Source organism: Megalobrama amblycephala, linkage group LG11 (genome assembly GCF_018812025.1).
Source record: "Megalobrama amblycephala isolate DHTTF-2021 linkage group LG11, ASM1881202v1, whole genome shotgun sequence".
Classification (NCBI taxonomy): Eukaryota; Metazoa; Chordata; class Actinopteri; order Cypriniformes; family Xenocyprididae; genus Megalobrama; species Megalobrama amblycephala.
The window spans coordinates 37462433-37481745 of NC_063054.1; the positions used below are offsets into that span (position 1 = coordinate 37462433).

General features: G+C 35.0%; 2 protein-coding genes across 2 annotated transcripts; both read right to left on the reverse strand.

Moving 5' to 3' along the window:
- Nucleotides 1–98: 98 nt before the first annotated feature.
- tbc1d7 (TBC1 domain family, member 7) lies at nt 99–8739 on the reverse strand. The gene is made up of 8 exons (XM_048207860.1): nt 8514–8739; nt 7020–7147; nt 5567–5647; nt 5296–5486; nt 5083–5220; nt 3582–3727; nt 2692–2821; nt 99–1165 (listed from the first exon to the last, which is right to left on the reverse strand). The coding sequence occupies exons 2-8, from the start codon at nt 7129–7131 to the stop codon at nt 1079–1081; spliced, it is 885 nt and encodes a 294-aa protein (XP_048063817.1). The 5' UTR covers nt 7132–7147; nt 8514–8739; the 3' UTR covers nt 99–1078.
- Nucleotides 8740–10700: 1961 nt separating this feature from the next.
- On the reverse strand, nt 10701–15199 carry LOC125278577 (sterile alpha motif domain-containing protein 9-like). Its single transcript, XM_048207861.1, has 2 exons — nt 12057–15199; nt 10701–11972 (listed from the first exon to the last, which is right to left on the reverse strand). Coding segments are annotated over exons 1-2 (2610 nt in total). The 5' UTR covers nt 14665–15199; the 3' UTR covers nt 10701–11970.
- Nucleotides 15200–19313: the final 4114 nt, after the last annotated feature.

Consider the following 19313-nt stretch of genomic DNA (forward strand, 5'->3'; position numbering starts at 1 on the left):
ATCACGCCCACACTACTGACCAATCACAGCGGAGGCGATCTCGACAGGCTCATGCTGCGGTTGAGCAACAGGACAGAGCAATAATGTGACTGTCAGACTGTATATTCATGCTCTTTTATTTCTCCTGTCTCAAAATGCGCTCAAAGGTGCTCGGCGGTCATGTGATTGAGTGTAGAGCGCGCCCTTTAAGCTCCGCCCACTTTACAGGGCGTCGTGTTGCCAAAATAAAAACCAAAACATTCAAGAAACTCAAAATAATCAGTGTTACATTCTTTTTTTTTTTAGTATTTTAGTCACAGTGTTCACAAAAATTGTAACAGTAACACTTTACAATAAGGTTTCATTAGTTAATTAGTGTTATACGTTTTTAAAATTAAAAGTTGTATTTGTAAACGGTCATTGCATTGTGAACTAACATGAACAAAAGTATTTTTATTAACTATGACTTGAAAGATTAATAAATATATTGCTCACGAAATATGAGACCTTATTGTAAACGTTACTATTGTACCATTTTTATGTTAATATATTATTTATAAATATTTTTAACTGACTTTGATACTGAACACACTGACAGGGCATTGGGCATTAAATGAAAAAAATCAACCAAAAAAAAAAATATATATAAATATTTCTGTCTTTATTCACACTCATTTATTCCGAAACCTACGTTATTTTGTTCTGTGGATCATATAAAGGGAATTTCTGACAATTTTAAGCACTTTTCCATGAAAAAAGATCAAACAGGCTTGGAATAATCGGCTCATTTCGTGGACGATCTGCTTCTTTGAGTGATCACACGCCCTCTGGTGTCACAGAAGAGCAGAAGTCCTCATGTTCTGAATGACGGATGTGTTTTCTGTTTACAGTCTGTTAGCGTTTCTCTCTTCCGCTGCTGCTATTAGCTCAGAGACCGCAGGAAGAGAGCGGACGGGCATGTCGTGTAACGTACTGTCACTCCTGAATGATGTATGCAGATTCTGATGTAAAGGAACCTAATAAATGACAAACTACACACACATCTGTGAGCTTGAGTTCCTGTCATCCGCATCTTTGAGTCTGACACAGTCTCGTCCTCTCACACGGAGTGCATGGGCGTCCCGCAGTGTTTGTGCCACAGATCGATGGCTTTAGTGACGATGGCGTCTGTGTTTTCCTGTGGCATCTGTAGAAAGAGGGTGAGATCTTTACAGACGTGTAGAAGAGCTTTAGCAACGCTTGTTTATGAAGGTGCAGATGAACATCAGAGAAAAGGTCAATTACAGAAAAAAGATTCTGGGTTCAATATAAGTTCTGTCAACATCATTTGTTATGATGTTAATATAATTATGAAAATAAAATAATTTCTTGTTACTCAATTAAAAAAACAGTAGTTCATATGATAATAATAATAGTAAATAAAATTATAAAATAATTCCTTGTATTAGACATTTACTTATATATATATATATATATATATATATATATATATATAGCAAATTTGTTTTGTCATGTTTAGAATATTTTATTTTAAAAACTGAATATTCTAAAAAAAAAAAAAAAAAAGAAAAAGAAAAAATTTACTTTTTTATTTCAGTATTTTTTGTTAATTTTAGTTAAAAGTTTTAGCAATTGTTTTGTGTTTGGTCATGTTTAGAATATTTTAAAATACTTAAATACTGTAAAACATCATAGAAAATCTAAAAAATTATACTTTTAAGTATTTTTTTGTTAATTTTAGTTTAAGTTTTAGTAATTTTGTTGTGTTATTGTCATGTTAAGAATATTTTAAAATATTTAAATATTTTAAAATATTTAAATATTCTAAAAAGTAAAAATCTAAGAAAATTATACATTTTTATTTCAGTATTTTTTGTTATCGTCATGTTTAAAATATTTAAAAAAAAAACCTGAATGTTCTAAAAAGTGATAAAATCTAAAAAAGTACATTTTTATTACAGTATTTTTTTGTTTTAGTTGAAAGTTTTAGCAAATTTGTTGTTTTTGTCATGTTTAGAAATATTTTAAAAAAATGAATATTAGAAAAAGAGATTTTTTTTTAGTTTTATTCCTGTATTTTTTAATTTTAGTTAAAATTTTAGTAATTTTGTTTTTTGTCATATTTAGAATATTTTAAAATGTTTAAATTTTGATTTTTTTTTTTTAAAAATCTAAAAAAATAAATTATTTCAGTATTTTTTGTTAATTTTATTTTAGTCTTAATTTAGTTGTATTTTTGTCATGTTTAGAATACTTTAAATAGTCTAAATAATTAGAAAAAATATTTATTTCAGTATTTTTGTTAATTTTAGTAATTCTGTGTGTTTTGTCAAGTTTAGAATATTTAAAAAAAAAAAACAATTTAAATATTCTAAAAAACAGAAAATCTAAATAAAAATAGAACAAAAAAATTTGAAAAAGTTATTTTAAATGAGTAATGTTGCTGTAGCTCAAAGTTTTTTTAATAATTAAATTCAGCTAACTGGAAGTTTATTTTTATTTCAAGTAATTTTTTTTTTTTTTTTTTTTTTTCCAGTTTTAGTTAACTATAATGACTGTGCAGTCTATGGAGAACTGGAGGATTTAAAAGAAGAAATAATTTAAAAAAATGATGTTCTGTGAATTAACACGTATTGAACCTGGAACATTTCTTTAAAATAATCCACTTTTGCACAAAATAAGTAACTGAGTAAATGATGTCATTGTGCTCACATGAGACAGGAAGTTGTAAACTGCTTCCGGGTGACTCATTCCCATCAGCATGATCTTATAGCTGAGCAGAATCTCCACGGCAACAAACACCAGAATCTTACAGGAGCCGCTGATCACTTTATCCCACACCCTGCCGGCCAATCACACAACAGCACAGTTAATCCATCAGCCAATCACAACAAACCAAAAACTGTGTTCTGAATACTGTAGAATATCTGAAGCAGCACAACTGTTTTCAACATTGATAATAATCATCAAATCATCATATTAGAATGATTTCTGAAGGATCATGTGACACTGAAGACTGGAGTAATGATGCTGAAAATTCAGCTTTGATCACAGGAATAAATTACACTTTACTATATATTCACATAGAAAACAGCTGATTTACATTGGAATAATATTTCACAATTTACTGTATTTTTAATCAAATAAATTATCCTTAACTTTTGACCCAAATAGTTTTTATTAATTTTTATGTCAGTTTTAGTTATTTTAATACATTGTGAAATTTTAATTATTTGTGAGAAATGTTGCTTTGGCAACTAGCTAAATTAAAATTGAAATTTTTCACAATTTTTACTGTATTTTTAATCAAATAAATTATCCTTAACTTTTGACCCAAATAGTTTTTATTAATTTTTATGTCAGTTTTAGTTATTTTAATACATTGTGAAATTTTAATTATTTGTGAGAAATGTTGCTTTGGCAACTAGCTAAATTAAAATTGAAATTTTTCACAATTTTTACTGTATTTTTGATCAAATAAATGCAGCCTTGGTGAGCAGAAGAGACTTGGATGCTCCTCACTGAATTAAACATGCAACATAATGAGGTCATGTGACAGTATTTCACCCTGACAGGAGTAAGTGATGTGTGTATGGTTTGACCTCTGCAGGCTGGACTCTGGTAAACATCCCGCAAAACAGCGTCTGAACCAGAGACGGTACGGCAGCGAGTCTAGAGCGCCACACGCCTTCAGATGAGTCAGAAGAACGCCATCCTCCTGAGACAGGAAGTGCTCCAAACTCTTCGGCTGCAGGAGAGACAAGCTGAATTTATGACATCTGAATAAAAGAGCTGCTGCAGCAGACTGAGGGACTTCATATGTAAATAGTAAAATAGTAAATCGTGCGCACGTTTTAGCAAATCGAGGGAACGAAATAGGAAATTGCGCGCACGATTTAGCAAATCGAGGGAACGAAATAGGAAATCGCGCGCACGATTTAGCAAATCGAGGGAACGAAATAGGAAATGGCGCGCACGTTTTAGCAAATCGAGGGAACGAAATAGGAAATCGCGCGCACGTTTTAGCAAATCGAGGGAACGAAATAGGAAATCGCGCGCACGATTTAGCAAATCGAGGGAACGAAATAGGAAATCGCGCGCACGTTTTAGCAAATCGAGGGAACGAAATAGGAAATCGCGCGCACGTTTTAGCAAATCGAGGGAACGAAATAGGAAATCGCGCGCACGATTTAGCAAATCGAGGGAACGAAATAGGAAATCGCGCGCACAATTTAGCAAATCGAGGGAACGAAATAGGAAATCGCGCGCACAATTTAGCAAATCGAGGGAACGAAATAGGAAATCGCGCGCACGTTTTAGCAAATCGAGGGAACGAAATAGGAAATCGCGCGCACGATTTAGCAAATCGAGGGAACGAAATAGGAAATCGCGCGCACAATTTAGCAAATCGAGGGAACGAAATAGGAAATCGCGCGCACGTTTTAGCAAATCGAGGGGAACGAAATAGGAAATCGCGCGCACGATTTAGCAAATCGAGGGGAACGAAATAGGAAATCGCGCGCACGTTTTAGCAAATCGAGGGGAACGAAATAGGAAATCGCGCGCACGATTTAGCAAATCGAGGGGAACGAAATAGGAAATCGCGCGCACGATTTAGCAAATCGAGGGGAACGAAATAGGAAATCGCGCGCACGTTTTAGCAAATCGAGGGAACGAAATAGGAAATCGCGCCCTCGATTTAGCAAATCGAGGGAACTAAATAGGAAATCGCGCGCACGTTTTAGCAAATCGAGGGAACGAAATAGGAAATCGCGCGCACGTTTTAGCAAATCGAGGGAACGAAATAGGAAATCGCGCGCACGTTTTAGCAAATCGAGGGAACGAAATAGGAAATCGCGCCCTCGATTTAGCAAATCGAGGGAACGAAACAGTAAATCATGTGTACGTTTTAGCAAATCGAGGGAACGAAATAGGAAATCGCGCGCACGATTTAGCAAATTGAGGGAACGAAATAGGAAATTGTGTACGGGCCTCCGTAAAAAATTTATAATTGTAGTTATTTATTAGCATAAATAAATAAATATATAAATATATATGTGATATATGTTAGGTGAACTGTTCCTTTAACAGGTCAACATGTACCAGGTGAGGGATGGAGTCTCCAAACTTGTGCTGGAACTGGTTAACGAAACATCTGACCAGCCAATAGCAGTCCACCGGGTCATCCACGATCTCCTCCATCGCCCGGGCAATAGCCAGAAAGATCATATCCTCATCATCCTGGAGGAAAACCATCATAAACCTGAGACATGAGAACACAGTGGATTACCCACAATCCCACAGAATCATCCTCACCGGCGGTCTGAGCTCGCTCCTGCGGGGAAGCTGCTGGTTCTCCAGCTGGTACATGCGGAGGTAAAGCTCCGTCGGTGGAGTGGACGCATGGACGAACCGCATGGCCGTCAGAGCGTCACTGATGTCCTCAAACTGCTGGATGCGACACCGAGACACCAGGGCGTGAGAATCGCTGTGGGGCGGCAGGATACCTGCGGAGACGTCAGGACACAACCGTCATTCCCAGAGACAGCATGAGGAGACGTCTGTGAATGAATGTTCATGTTCTCACCCAGTAAGACCTTCCACACGTGTATCCGGTACATGGATGGCAGTGGGAACCTCTGACTGAATGTGCTCAGCTTCTCCACATCTGAAAACATCACAGATCATCTTTGATTTCAGACAACAGCCATTTATTCTCAAGAGAGAGAAACAGAGCATTTAAAACTTCACCGTTAGACATGAACAAAAGCAAAGATGAAAGAACAAACACTACTGCACATAATAATAATAAATATTATTATTATTATTATTATTATTATTATTATTATTGTTTTATAAGTAATTATTATTTACTATTGTGGTAAAAAGAAACAAGTAAAAATCCATTTAGCATGATTAGAATCAAATCATAAAAATAATACAATAATGATAATAATTGGGCAAAAAAGGGCAAAAAAATCTTATTTTAATCTTGTTTTATAATAATAATAATAACAAAAACTATAAAAAATCTGGTTATTGAACTCTTAAACCAACATTAAAAATGCATAAAAATAAAGTAATAAAAATAACTGTAATTATTATAGTGTCAAAAGGAAAAATTGGTAGAAAAAATATGTTGTGCATGGTCACTGAACACTCAAACAACATAAAAAATTAATAAAGTAATAATAATAATAGTAACTTTTTATTACAGTGTCAAAATCTGTTCTGCAACTCAAACCACAATTAAAAATGCATTAATAATAAAAATAATAATAATAATAACTGTTATTATTAGTCACAAATAACAGAAAAAAAATTTAAAACCGTTCTGTGTGGTAATTGAAAATAATATTAATATTTATTATAGTGTCAAAAAGTAAAAATCAATAAAAATACCGTATGTTCTGCATGGTTATTGAACACTTACACCAACATAAAAACTATTTACAAAATAATAATAACAACTTGTTATTATTATTACTGTTAAAAAGTAAAACTCTGCATGGACAGAACAAATTTTGACACTGTAATAAAAAGTTACTATTATTATTATTACTTTATTAATTTTTTATGTTGTTTGAGTGTTCAGTGACCATGCACAACATATTTTTTCTACCAATCTTTCCTTTTGACACTATAATAATTACGGTTATTATTATTATTTTATTTGTATGCATTTTTAATGTTGGTTTAAGAGTTCAATAACCAGATTTTTAAGTTTTTGTTATTATTATTATTATTATAAAATGTTCAAAGAATATGCAGAACAGAATTTTTTTGCCATTTTTGACTTTATATAACTAACAGTTATTATCATTATTGTATTATTTTTATGATTTGATTCTAATCATGCTAAATGGATTTTTACTTGTTTCTTTAATTACTTATAACACAATAATAATAATAATAATATTTATTATTAAACACCTAAACCAAAGTAAAAATCATAAGAATTATTATTATTATAGGCTAACTGTTATTATTGTATAGTGTAAACAAACACAAATAAATCAAGGCTCTGTGATGAATCTCACCCAGTGGATTGTCCTTCAGCACAATCTCCAGAGATTTCTTCTCCTCCACTCCTCTGAATCCCACCTTCTCATAATATGCCGAGCGGAAGTTTCTCTGAGGATCATCAGCCATGATCACTGATGAGAAGCTGGAACAGAACAACAACATCATGAAGACACTTTACTAGGGCTGGGTAAAAAATATCGATTCTCATTTTTAGGAACCGACATTGATTCTGAAATCCCAAGAATCGATTAGTCTAGTCTGTTTTCAGTTGATGAATGAGAAGAATATGTAGCGCCTCCCATCCAATAAATCGCAATAATCTTTGTGCTTTGTTACTTCTGATATGAAGCAAAGTCTCAGATTTCAAATGACGTCCATCTTATTAAGAGATTCAAAAAATAAATAGCGTTTTGGCGCTGTTTAATGTGGCGTGACAGAACGCTTTAGCGCCTCAGTTAAAGAGAAGCATGTGATCATCCTCTCCTCCGCTTTAATACCAGTTACAGCGCGAAATAAACATGCATGAACATCTGAAGGTATGTTAAAATATACAGTACAACTTACTGAAATCCGTATCATGTCTCGTGTCAATCGCTCAATCAGTGCTTCAACCTCGGAAAGACAGCTTGTAAACAATGTCACGTAACGTCACATTTACCTCAGAAAAACATATTCAGTGACCATAAACTCATTAGTCAGCTAGAAAAGTGAACTCTAGAAAGCAACATTCTGATAAATATAGCTATGCACCGTTATATATTTATTAATATTCTTCAATATTTAATGCATGTTTGAATAAATCAGTTATGACAGCCGCGATTTAAATGTTTATATTTCAAAAAAACGAATTGGAGTAGAAATATGATTATGTAATTCTAAACTTTATTTATAATAAAAACATCATTGAGTGTAATTGTAAGTGTTTGTATATAGGCTAAATAAGTTAATTTAACCTTCAATATTATTATAGTAGTACAAACTGACTCCCATGTGTAGTTTACAGCATTAGTTGAGAGATTTTTTCCTCTAGAAAATTTGGCATGTACTGTAACTGAAATACTACATCCAAAATAATCGATATCAAGTTGAATCGAATCGAATCGAAAGCATGTGAATAGTAATCGAATCGAATCGTGAAAATTGTGTCAATACCCAGCCCTACACTTTACCATATTAATCAGTTTGTACTAAGACTGTGGTATTATATCAGATATTGTCATGGTAGCCTACAGAATGACCATATTCATATACCATGGTATTTTCATGGTACCCAAAAAGAAGTACATTTTCTTTCCTTTAAAGAATACCATGGCTCATGTCCAAAACAATATAGTATTTTTGTTAGTGTAACTGCTACAATATAAAGTAGAATAACATTTCCATAAAATACAAGGTACAACAGTTAATTTAACTACAGTAAAACCATGGTGAATTGACGTAAGACATATCTGCTATGTTCCTCAAAGAAAAACAATGCGTTAAATGTTTAAAAACCGCAGTTTGTTCACCTTCTGACCGCAGAAGTCACCAGGCCTCAGTCACAGCCGCGGGTTTTCCTCAGCGGAGAGCCGAGAAATTACTTCCAATCAATCGTCCGACTGCAACTCACATTTAAACGTCAGGTTCAGGGTTTTCATCTTCAGATCTTCACTGATCTGCCTGTAAATGCGGTTATCTGCAGTCTTGTGCCCTCGGAAGTGATTCATGTCCTCGTGTTGTTGTACTTCCGCGTGTGTCCAGCAGGAGGCGCCGCTTTGGCCTGCGATTCGGCAACGAGTCCGCCATATTGGACCGGGCAAGACTGCTCTATAAACAAGAAGCACACTCTGGCATATTGTTTTATTGTTATATGACAGTGATGACAATTGTTGTTAGGCCTACTGTTTTTTCTTTTTTCTTTTTTTTCATTTAAGCATTTAATTATTTATTTATTTATTTATTTTAATTTAAAATAATAAACAAGAAGCACAATAACGTTGACATTTCTCAACCGATGTTACGATCTGTGTGGAGTACAAAAAAGGATCTGTCTTGTCATAAGGGATTGTGAAAACTCACGCTTAAAAGCATATATTGGGTTTATTTTTCATGGTTAATAATTGTGGAGACATCCCTATAATATAATTTAATTTGCATGAAATATGCATTAAGTGGCTTTTTCTGTTTTCAACACCACCATTCTTAGCTTTTTCTCTTGGACCTCTAGGTCTTAAACTACTGAAAAGCAAAATGTTGCTTTAATAATTGATGATCATTGAAGAAAATGGGACAAAATTGACCATAACTGACTAATCAAGAGAGGAATTACAAAAAAAATGTAAGGGTTTTGCCATAATATCCACAGTGCATCATTCTACAGTGTTCAGTTTTGTATTGTCATTTGTGTTTGTGAATATTGTACCATTTTCTTTTGAAGTGTCTCAAACGTAAGGGAAATAAGAATTCCCATAAATATCCATCTGCGCTTTTTTGCTGGTAATGTTTTTTCATGATTATTCATTAAAATCCCATGATTTAGTTCCGTACCTCAGTAACCCCTCGACCCCGTTACACAAACCATAATGAACTGATACTTATGTGACATCATTAATAGGAAGTGACATCATAGAAGTCATTTTGAGCAGACACAGGCGAGTTAGCACCTTCTTTAATAATTATAACTAAATGATGGTGTGAAATTGTGTTTGTCAAGCTTAACGACTCATTACATCAATTAAAGACTTGTGAAAATGATCAACATTATTCATGATTTCTTAATATCATGCATGTCATGTGATCTCCATTTATTCACTAGATTTAGAGCAGTGGCCAAAAAAATCTCAATCCCGTCACACCTACATTTTTATTATTATTATTTTGAGTTTATGAAAAAGTAATTAAAGTTAGTTGAACTCTGTCTGAAATGTTCAGATCAATCATAAGAAAACTGATTTAGTTCAAATTCTGAAGTGAAGCCTTTGATCAGAAATGATGAGGTTTCTGTCACAAAAAGTGTCCATTTCAGGCTTTAGTAGCAAAAGTGTGAGATTTTATGTAACTTTTATATTTGCAATGACTGAATTAGTGTGAGGGAAATCTGATTAATAGGAAAATGTTGATTTTATCACAAATACATTTTATAATAATATTCAGAGAGCTCCCATAGTGTCCATAACTTAAAATAATGACCAACAATAATAGGGTTTTAATGCATGAGATGGGAAAATATGTTTTTCTGGAAGTCCTTAATGTTGTGGGGTGTTCAGAAAGTAATACATTTTGGTGAAAAAATCAAAAAAATGTGTCCAAATCATACCGGTTTCATTGAATCTCACAAAACCTCTTCTAACTGATAGAAAACAAGCCAACAAAAAGATTTAATGCAATATTTGGTGATAAAATAGTGTAATAAATGATTTATAAGCTATTTTTGTAGGTCACCGGAATACCACAAGTGTGACTATGCCTTTTTGTAATACATAAAAACATTTCAAAACACATTTCCTGTTTAAACACTAAAGCACACTAATGTGATAAACAATGCAATTTTTTCATATTTTTTGTAAAATTGACAAAATTATCCACAAAAAACACTTTTTCACTCAAAAACTGAGGTACATAAGCTCAGATAAGTAATGCCTATGATTGATCTGTTCCAAAAATAAATATAAAACCTGTCCTAATTGAAAGAAAACAAGCTGACAAAAAGATTGAATCCAATATTTATTGATAATGTAGCATAATAAGCAGTTTTTTGTAGACCGGTCATTTTTGACCGGGAACACCACAAGTGTTACAATGTGGAAAAAACCCACAAAAAATTACAATCATTATTTTTTTTTAAAATTGGGAAGTTGTTAGGCTCTGGGTGAGTAAAGTCTGCAGATTTTAGTCCAATGTGATAACATTAACTAGCATTTTCGGGTACGGGAAAATCCTCTTCGACCCAAACACAATATGAGGGTTAAATGACAAACTGCAAAAGTCTACAGTCAGTATAATATGGTCTGTATTTTATTTTATTTTTTCCTGGCCAGTCCACAGAATACACTCCAAAAACAATGTTTTGGCTCAAAATTAATGCATCAATCTTTTTGAGTTATTACAACTTCTAATGAAAGTATGTTCAAGTGAATTTTCTCTGACAAAATATTTAGTGGTCAAAACAATTAAAAATAGGTTGAACTTACCGACCCACCACCAGCATTACAACTAATATGTTTTTTTTTTTTTTATTTTCCTTAAAACGTTCTCTACATTCCTTCATTCGACCCCACAGTTGAGAAGTTAAATCATACAATTCTAAAATAACTATGATTACTAAATAAACATGATTTGGTAAATGTTGTCTTTTTTCACATCTAGCTGAGAGGAAAGTATTTTCCCTTCATTGTAAAAATACACTCTATCTACTCAATAAAATCGTGGCAACAGATTACACGCAATATTATTAATTAAATTCAACATATAAGAATTGAGTTAGAATTAATCAAATTAATTCCTTAAAAGTCAAACATTTAAAATGTGTAAAATTAGCAAACAACATTACAAAAACCACAAACTGACTTAAAAAGCAAAGTGTTGAAGTGCCAAACTAAACGAAACACCGATCACCGTAATGGTGACCAACATTTTCAATAAAATGTAAATTCTTGTGTTTCTCTTTCCTTCAGTGATTCTGCTTGCTATCATCAGGTGTCTTCAATGTTCGCAATAAAAAATAGTTTATAATTCATCTTCTGCGTCTGTCTGTTATTCAGATATTTTTGTTTAAATTTGACTTGTTTAAAGGAATGCATCTGATTAATTCTAACCCAATTCTATTTAATTAATAATATTGCTTGCAATCTATTGCCATAATTTTTGGAGTAAATATAGCGTATTACTTTCTCTTTCTCGTTTTGTCATTGTATGAGCTGCACTGTTGAACATTTCCAGTGTCAATGCAAATGTAGATGATTCAGTGTTCGAGTGATAATCCCTGAACTCTGCAGAGAAAAGAGAATACATTTTGAACACAATCAGACAAATGCTTTGCAAATATGAAACATGTTTTATTAGTCTTTACTTACAGTATCTGATGCTAAAGGCAACAGGTCCTCTGATATTGAAGCCAAGGTAGAAAGACACCTTGCCTTGTCTGCACACACTGGCCGGTTCGTGAGGGGTGACTTGAATCTGTTTCCCATCTCTTATAGCAAACACTTTAAGATCCTTCTTGACCTCCCCGCTGATACGCTGGAGACAGCTGACTTCATCTCTTTCCAATAGGAGCTCCAAGGATCCTACATCATCATTTTGATGTAGTTTTGAGATGTGAACCAAACCACTCTCTTTCCTTAAGAAGAAGAGAGGCACCAGGTAGCGACCGCGAAGGTATTTCCGATACTTCTTCTCATATGACTCAGCCATATAGTTGACACAGTCTTCAAGGTCTGGAGGGTTTGGGATTCTCGGCTGCGCTTCATCAAACCAAAAGAGCAGAAGGATCAAGAGGTAAAACTCTGGGCTTCTGCCTTGTTTTTTGCTCACCCAAAGTTTGTGTAAACTGGCCTGGAGCTCTTCTACTCTTTCAGACGGCTCGTCAAACATCAGGATGATGTTGGCAAGAACGTAGAGAATGTTTTGAGTTTCATCATCGGATTGTGGATTTTTAAATGTTTGTTTAAGCACACTTGCATCAGATTGTAGGAAATGAAGTAGTCCTCCGAAAGACTTCATTTTTTTCTCATTCAGGGTGGCTTCGTCAGTCTGCTTCTTAAAATATCGCTTGTAGCACTCTACAATGTCATTATGAAGGTAGTCGGGATCCTTTTTATTGATCTTTGGTCTTGAGAATGCCAGGTACCATTCAAAGAAATCATATCTATCCTCAACATCACCTTTGAGACCACTGATGAATTCACAGATTTTTTGTTCAAGAGGTTTTTTTGCCAAATCATAAATGTTCTTGCAAACCTGGAGAAATCCAAAGTAGCCCCTGTTATTGAAACTGTTGTTGTCTTCTGACTCGTCTTCAGCTGCTTTTGCTTCATCTTCAAATGCTTTAATGGCAGACTTCGCAATTTTCAAAACTGTTTCTGTGTCTGTCCATGGTTTCGTGTTCAGCAGGTGGTTTTTGTGAACTTGCCCCAGTGTATCCCTAATATGAGAATTTTCTCTCTTTCTGTCAATGGCTATATTTGCCCAGTGGTCGGCCTTATAAAATTTGTCTGGCTCTTTTACCTCAATGTAATACAAACGTGCAAGTGCTTGAGGATAAAAAGGGTCTTTGTTGAACAAATATGAAGCCAGCTCCAACAAATCAATGCATTGCTTCTCTCTCAATGCATTGCTTCTGTCCTTCAAGAGGTCAAGAATCAGTTTCGAAAACCTGTATTTTTCCGTGTCGAGCCTATCTGTTAACATTCTCTTGCAAATTTGCATGTAATTCCTCTCCTTTCCTTTTACCATGCTGTTCAAGAAGTCAGAAGCGATGTTAAATCTTGTCAGATTGTGCTCAGTGAGCATTTTTACACATGCATCAGCAATCATTGGATGCGCCATGCGTATGTAGTCGGGTTTTTCAGGTTTTCCCTCTGAGAATACGACTATAAGATCCATGAAAGGTTTCATTGTCGTTTGCAGTGGGGTGTTTTCCTCATCGGAGGACCGGCCTGTTTTTGCAATGAATTCCTCGCATGAAAGCCTTGACAAGTGTGAGCCTGGGACGGATGAATTGATCAAAGCCAAAAAACTCAGAAGTCTTGTGCTTTTGGACTTTGGATTATTTTTAACGTGTTGTACCATTTCTGCTGTGATCACTTTCTCAGCATCCTCTTTCTTGAAACCTCCCTGCATTATGTTAAAGGCATGAAAGTTCTGTGACTTTTCCTTGAATTTCTCTTCCAGCTCATGCCTTTTTTGATCAAACCTCATTTTCTCAGTTGGAGAGAGCTTCATTGTAATTTCCACACTATCTTTTGTTGGAAAGTTTGCAGTTCTGCAAATGATCACAGCTGGAGTGTCTGTTTTGATCTCCCTCGTCCGTATTTCGTCAATCAGGTTTTCCCAGAGAGTATTCTTGATTGGCTGATCGTTGTTTGTGTTTTCCTTTGTGTCTATTAACAGCAGCACAGTTTTCTGATTAGACAGCAGAAAAAGGTCCACCACTTGTTTCGGCAGCTTTTTAGCATCTAAATCGATAACTCTGGCACATCTGAGGTCTTTGCGAAAATGCCAAAGCACCTGCATGGCGAGGGTTGACCCTCCACTGCCAGGCTCGTATTGTAAAGAAACCTCAGTGATCAGACAGCTTTTCCCTTTTTTTCTCTCAATTAACTGAATTAATTTTCCAAAGTCATCCCTTTCTACAAATGGTGAGATCTCTGACGTGTTAAAATGCAGCCACTGTGCTGGGGCTCCTTTCAGAAAATCAGCCATAGCTGCTTCAGAGTCATTCGCCGAGTCTCCAGTCACAAACATATCAGACCATACAACGTCGAGACATGATAGTGAATCTCTGAGGTTAGTTGGAATTGCTGTTGCATCCCTCTTTTCAGAGCTGGGATCGAATGAAGGTATGGTGTACATTATCAGTCTAGAATGGAGATATTTGAAGACAAATAATTGCTGAGGGAGAACAAAAGAAACAGAAAGAGAGACAAAAATCACTTGACATGGTCTTAGATAGGGTGACATTTATTTAACATTTAAAAATATATTACCTATTAATACTATTTGAAACACCAGTAGTTAAATGATAAATGTTCTTATATAAGACAGTGAAATGCATAAATTCTCTTACCGTTCTGCTAACAGTCAGATGTTGTGCAGTATTCAATAAGGCAGCACAAACCTTTTTATTTGCCAAGAAATGGGTGTAAAGTCCCACCCCCTACTGTCATAACTGTTTGTTGTTCATTTCACAATACACAAAAATGCAGGTATAACAGGTACAAATGCATTTTTGTGTATTGTGAAATGGAAGATTCACTTACAAAGACGATCTGAAAGTATTTAGAAATATGTTGTCTGTTCAAGTGTACTGCTATGAAAAGCATATAAATATATTTACAGGAAAAAGGTTGGGGAGAGTTTTCCATGAAGCAATGTTCACAAAAATGTATTTCATTTCTTTGAAAATGAAAGTTAGGACACAATTACCTGCTTTGAGTGTGGTAGAACACACAACAGCAACTCAGCCACAAAGTGGTAGGCCACGTAAAATCACAGAGCGGGGTCAGCGCATGCTGAGGCACACAGTGCGCAGAAGTCGCCAACTTTCTGCAGAGTCAACAGCTACAGACCTCCAAACTTCATGTGGCCTTCAGATTAGCTCAAGAACAGTGTGTAGAGAGCTTCATGGAATGGGTTTCCATGGCCGAGCAGCTGCATCCAAGCCTTACATCACCAAGTGCAATGCAAAGCGTTGGATGCAGTGGTGTAAAGCACACCGCCACTGGACTCTAGAGCAGTGGAGATGTGTTCTGGATGAGGAGTTTGGTGTGGAGGAACTTGACTGGCCTGCACAGAGTCCTGACCTCAACCTGACAGAACACCTTTGGGATGAATTAGAGCGGAGACTGTGAGCCAGGCCTTCTCGCCAACATCAGTGCCTGACCACACAAATGTGCTTCTAGAAGTATGGTCAAAAATTCACATAAACACACTCCTAAACCTTGTGGAAAGCCTTCCCAGAAGAGTTGAGGCTGTTATTGCTGCAAAGGGTGGGCCAACTCCATATTAAACACTACGGATTAAGAATGGATATCATTAAAGTTCATGTGCATGTAAAGGCAGGTGTCCCAAAACTTTTGGCAATATAGTGCATATATATATATATTAGGGGTGCCACAATTCTCAATATAATATTGAACCGTTCGGTACGACATCCACGGTTCAATACGCGGTTGTGAATTGCGGTTTTTTCGGTTTTACGTTTAAATAATTGATGTGCGTTTTATTTCTCTCCGAATTGACTGTTTGTGTGTGCCTGTAAGTTTACGAGTACTCCTCCCCGCGAGTAAATATTCAATCACTATGCTCTAAAGTTAGGGGGCGCTGAACCTTCATTCCACACTTTAACATGGCGAGCGGCGGTGAAGTGAGGCTACAGTACGAGGAAGCGCCGGCTTCTTTCAAATCCGTGGTGTGGAGACATTTCGGTTTTGACGTGTCACTCGTATTGTTTTGAATGGGAGAAAGTGAAACGCGCAATATGGTTGAATAAGTCTCGCCTTCTAAATAAGAGCCAATCGCTGACTGATAAAGTCATCGCGTCACTGCAGCGGCCGTTAGAAGCACCGGTTTCTATAGAAACAATCAGACGCGAGTCTCCGAAATGAGGCACAAGAGACGCGCATTTAGGTCTGTGCATGCGCATTAGCTTGATCCAGCCTGAATACAGATTTTTTTAGATGATTCCAGCATTTGGAGAAAAAAAAATGAGGCAGTTGTCAGATTTCATTGGTGATTTCAAATATTAAATTTAATCGAAAGCTTGGTAAACAGCTTTGGAGAATTTGTTTGTACAGTTTGTACATGGGCTACCAACAGCTGTGAGATGTCAGTGTTAATTTTAAAATAAAAAAATTATTTTATATTATACAATACACTAGAAACTAGTGGACTTTTCTTTGCTTTTAAGTAAAATAAAGGAGTATTGCAATAAATCGTTTTTATTTTTTCTTCTTAACCTCTTACTGTTCCTATTGCCTAAGCATAGAATAACAAAAAAAAAAAACACTTATGTGTCAAGCCATCAGAACCAAACCGAACCGAAAACCATGGTTAAAAAACCGAGGTATGTATTGAACCGTGGGCTAACTGTATTGTTGCATCCCTAATATATATATATATATATATATATATATATATATATATATACAGTGCACAGCATAAATGAGTGCCCCCCTCTGAACAAATACAAAAGATGTATTTTCTTTATGATCACTAATACAATTAATGGAAAGATGGCAAAACTAAATTGTATTAAACATATACATAATAAAAACTGAGAAATATATGTCAATAATAGCCATAAAATAAGTAAAATAGCCAATTTTGTTTAAATTAAGGATTGCAGAAATTAATACACCCTAGATTAGATAGAACTTCTGGATGATGAGCTCCTTAAATGCCCTGATCTTTAATGGGGAGTGTTGCTCAACTCGTCTCTACAGAATCCCCCACAGGCGCTCAAGAGTGTTGAGATTGAGTACAATACATGCATTCACCTTTGGAGTATGCATATCCTCATTGTCATGTTGAAAAAAATGCCCAACAACGCAGGGAATGAGGAAAGGGTAACATCTTCTGTTTCAAGTTTGTGTATAAAATTACACAGTGGTGTGTGAATTCATGACAGCATTGATAAAGCACAACTCCCTCACACCTTCAGCACTCATACATCCCTATATAAGAGCTTTACTACCACTGAACTTTACTGTGGGAACCAGGTACTTCTCACTGTACTCCTCCTCTAGCAACACCACAACATTTTGGATGCTGTTAGATCCAAAAATTATTGATTTGGTCTCATGAGTCCAGAGTATTGATTCCCAAAATCTATATTTTGTAAATATGGGCTTTGGAAATGGCTAACTGACTTTATTGTGCTTTGGCTACAGTAGGTAGTTCCAGTGAGAACAACAACCATGCATGTCATTCCTGCAGGCTGCATCCTACTCTGTGAGATAAACAGTCACTCTTTTCAGAGCTTTTGCTGGCTCTTAGACACTCGTTTGATATTTCTCCCGCTCTTTGTCTAGCAAAAAATCCCTCATCCCTAAATGAAAGCTTAAAATGAAGGCCTGATTATTTCAGGGGCCTTGTCACAAGTCCATTGTTTTTGAATTTCTGTGTTAATTTTGCTATATTTTCACACTTAAAACACTGATTTGGTAATCCTCTTGTACCACTGTCCTCTTTTGTGCAAAGAAATATGTCTCCTGACAGTTCTCTCCCATTGTTGTCAGCATTAAGTCTGAGAATGATTCAGTGGGCGATATAACACTTTTAATTGTCAAGAAATTACTTCTCTTTAAATGTGTTGGTTCAACATACTCACCTGTTGATCAAACATTGCCTTAAACTTACACCAGAACATTTTATTTTGTTTTATTTGGTAACTTTTAGGAGGGTGTACTCACTTTTGCTACACAACATTTTATCACCTTGATAAGAAAATCTTATTTTCCTGAATAATTTTGACATGCTTCTTTGGTAATTGACTAAATAGACTTGCTGGAACATTATATCTCTAAAGAATCCTAACATGTCTTCTAAGTAATTGAGTAATTACTGACTGTCTGAAGGATTATGTGCAGACAATGCCACACAGCAACTTGTTCCCTTCTCAGGGAACCAGGGTCATGTTCATAACCCTAAGACGTTCCCTTGAGATGCTGCGTCAGTTGCTCTACTTGAGTGATAATCTGTATTCAATGATAATGTATTTACTATTGTGCCTAAAGTATTATTAGACATCTGGAAAATGAACTATCTCTCTTTTTGTATTGTATACAATCATTGTTACCATTGTCATTCTTATGGGTCATAATGATAGTACAGATTTTGGTTAATATATGATTAAATGACAACATTTACGAATTTGCATTCTGCTTAAGCATTGCCTGTCAAATGATAATTTGTCTTTGTATACATTTGTCCCTCAAATGTTTTTTGCTTTGTTTTTTTGTTTATTTAAATTATAATTATTTTTTCATTGTTGTCATTTCATTTGTTCTGTGAAAAAGCAAAAAACACTAAAATAAATGTGTTAAACTGTGGTAAGTTGGTATCAATGCTTTTTGCACACTTTGGAAATTATTCATGTCTGTTCAAACCTATAAGGGCAACTGTTCACTGTCACACCTTGATTCTAAGAAGTTACACCTGTAACTCTGTAAAAATACAATCAAGCTCTCAAATAAAACCAGACAGCTGAAATATTCTGATTGTGGTTTAGATGATTTCACTGTATGACAGGTTTACTTTCATTTCTTTGGAAATGAAAGTTCTATTTCACCAAACATGAGTAGCATTTAGTTGATAAATTAAATACACACTGCACATACAATATAAATGTAACCGAGGTAATACTAGGTAGCAAGAGGAAATAAGGATCTAGATGCAGCAATTTATTAAATTAGAGGTCAGTCAGGATGCTAGTAAACACTTTTTTGTTATCATTTATTTAATAATCATCAAAAAAATAATATATTATGTCATACCTGTGAAATAACATTCACATCATTAGAACATAGCATCCCCACTGCATGATTCAATTTTAACCACTAATAAAATTGAATGGAATTAAACGTATTAATTTTCAATTTGAAAGTTTG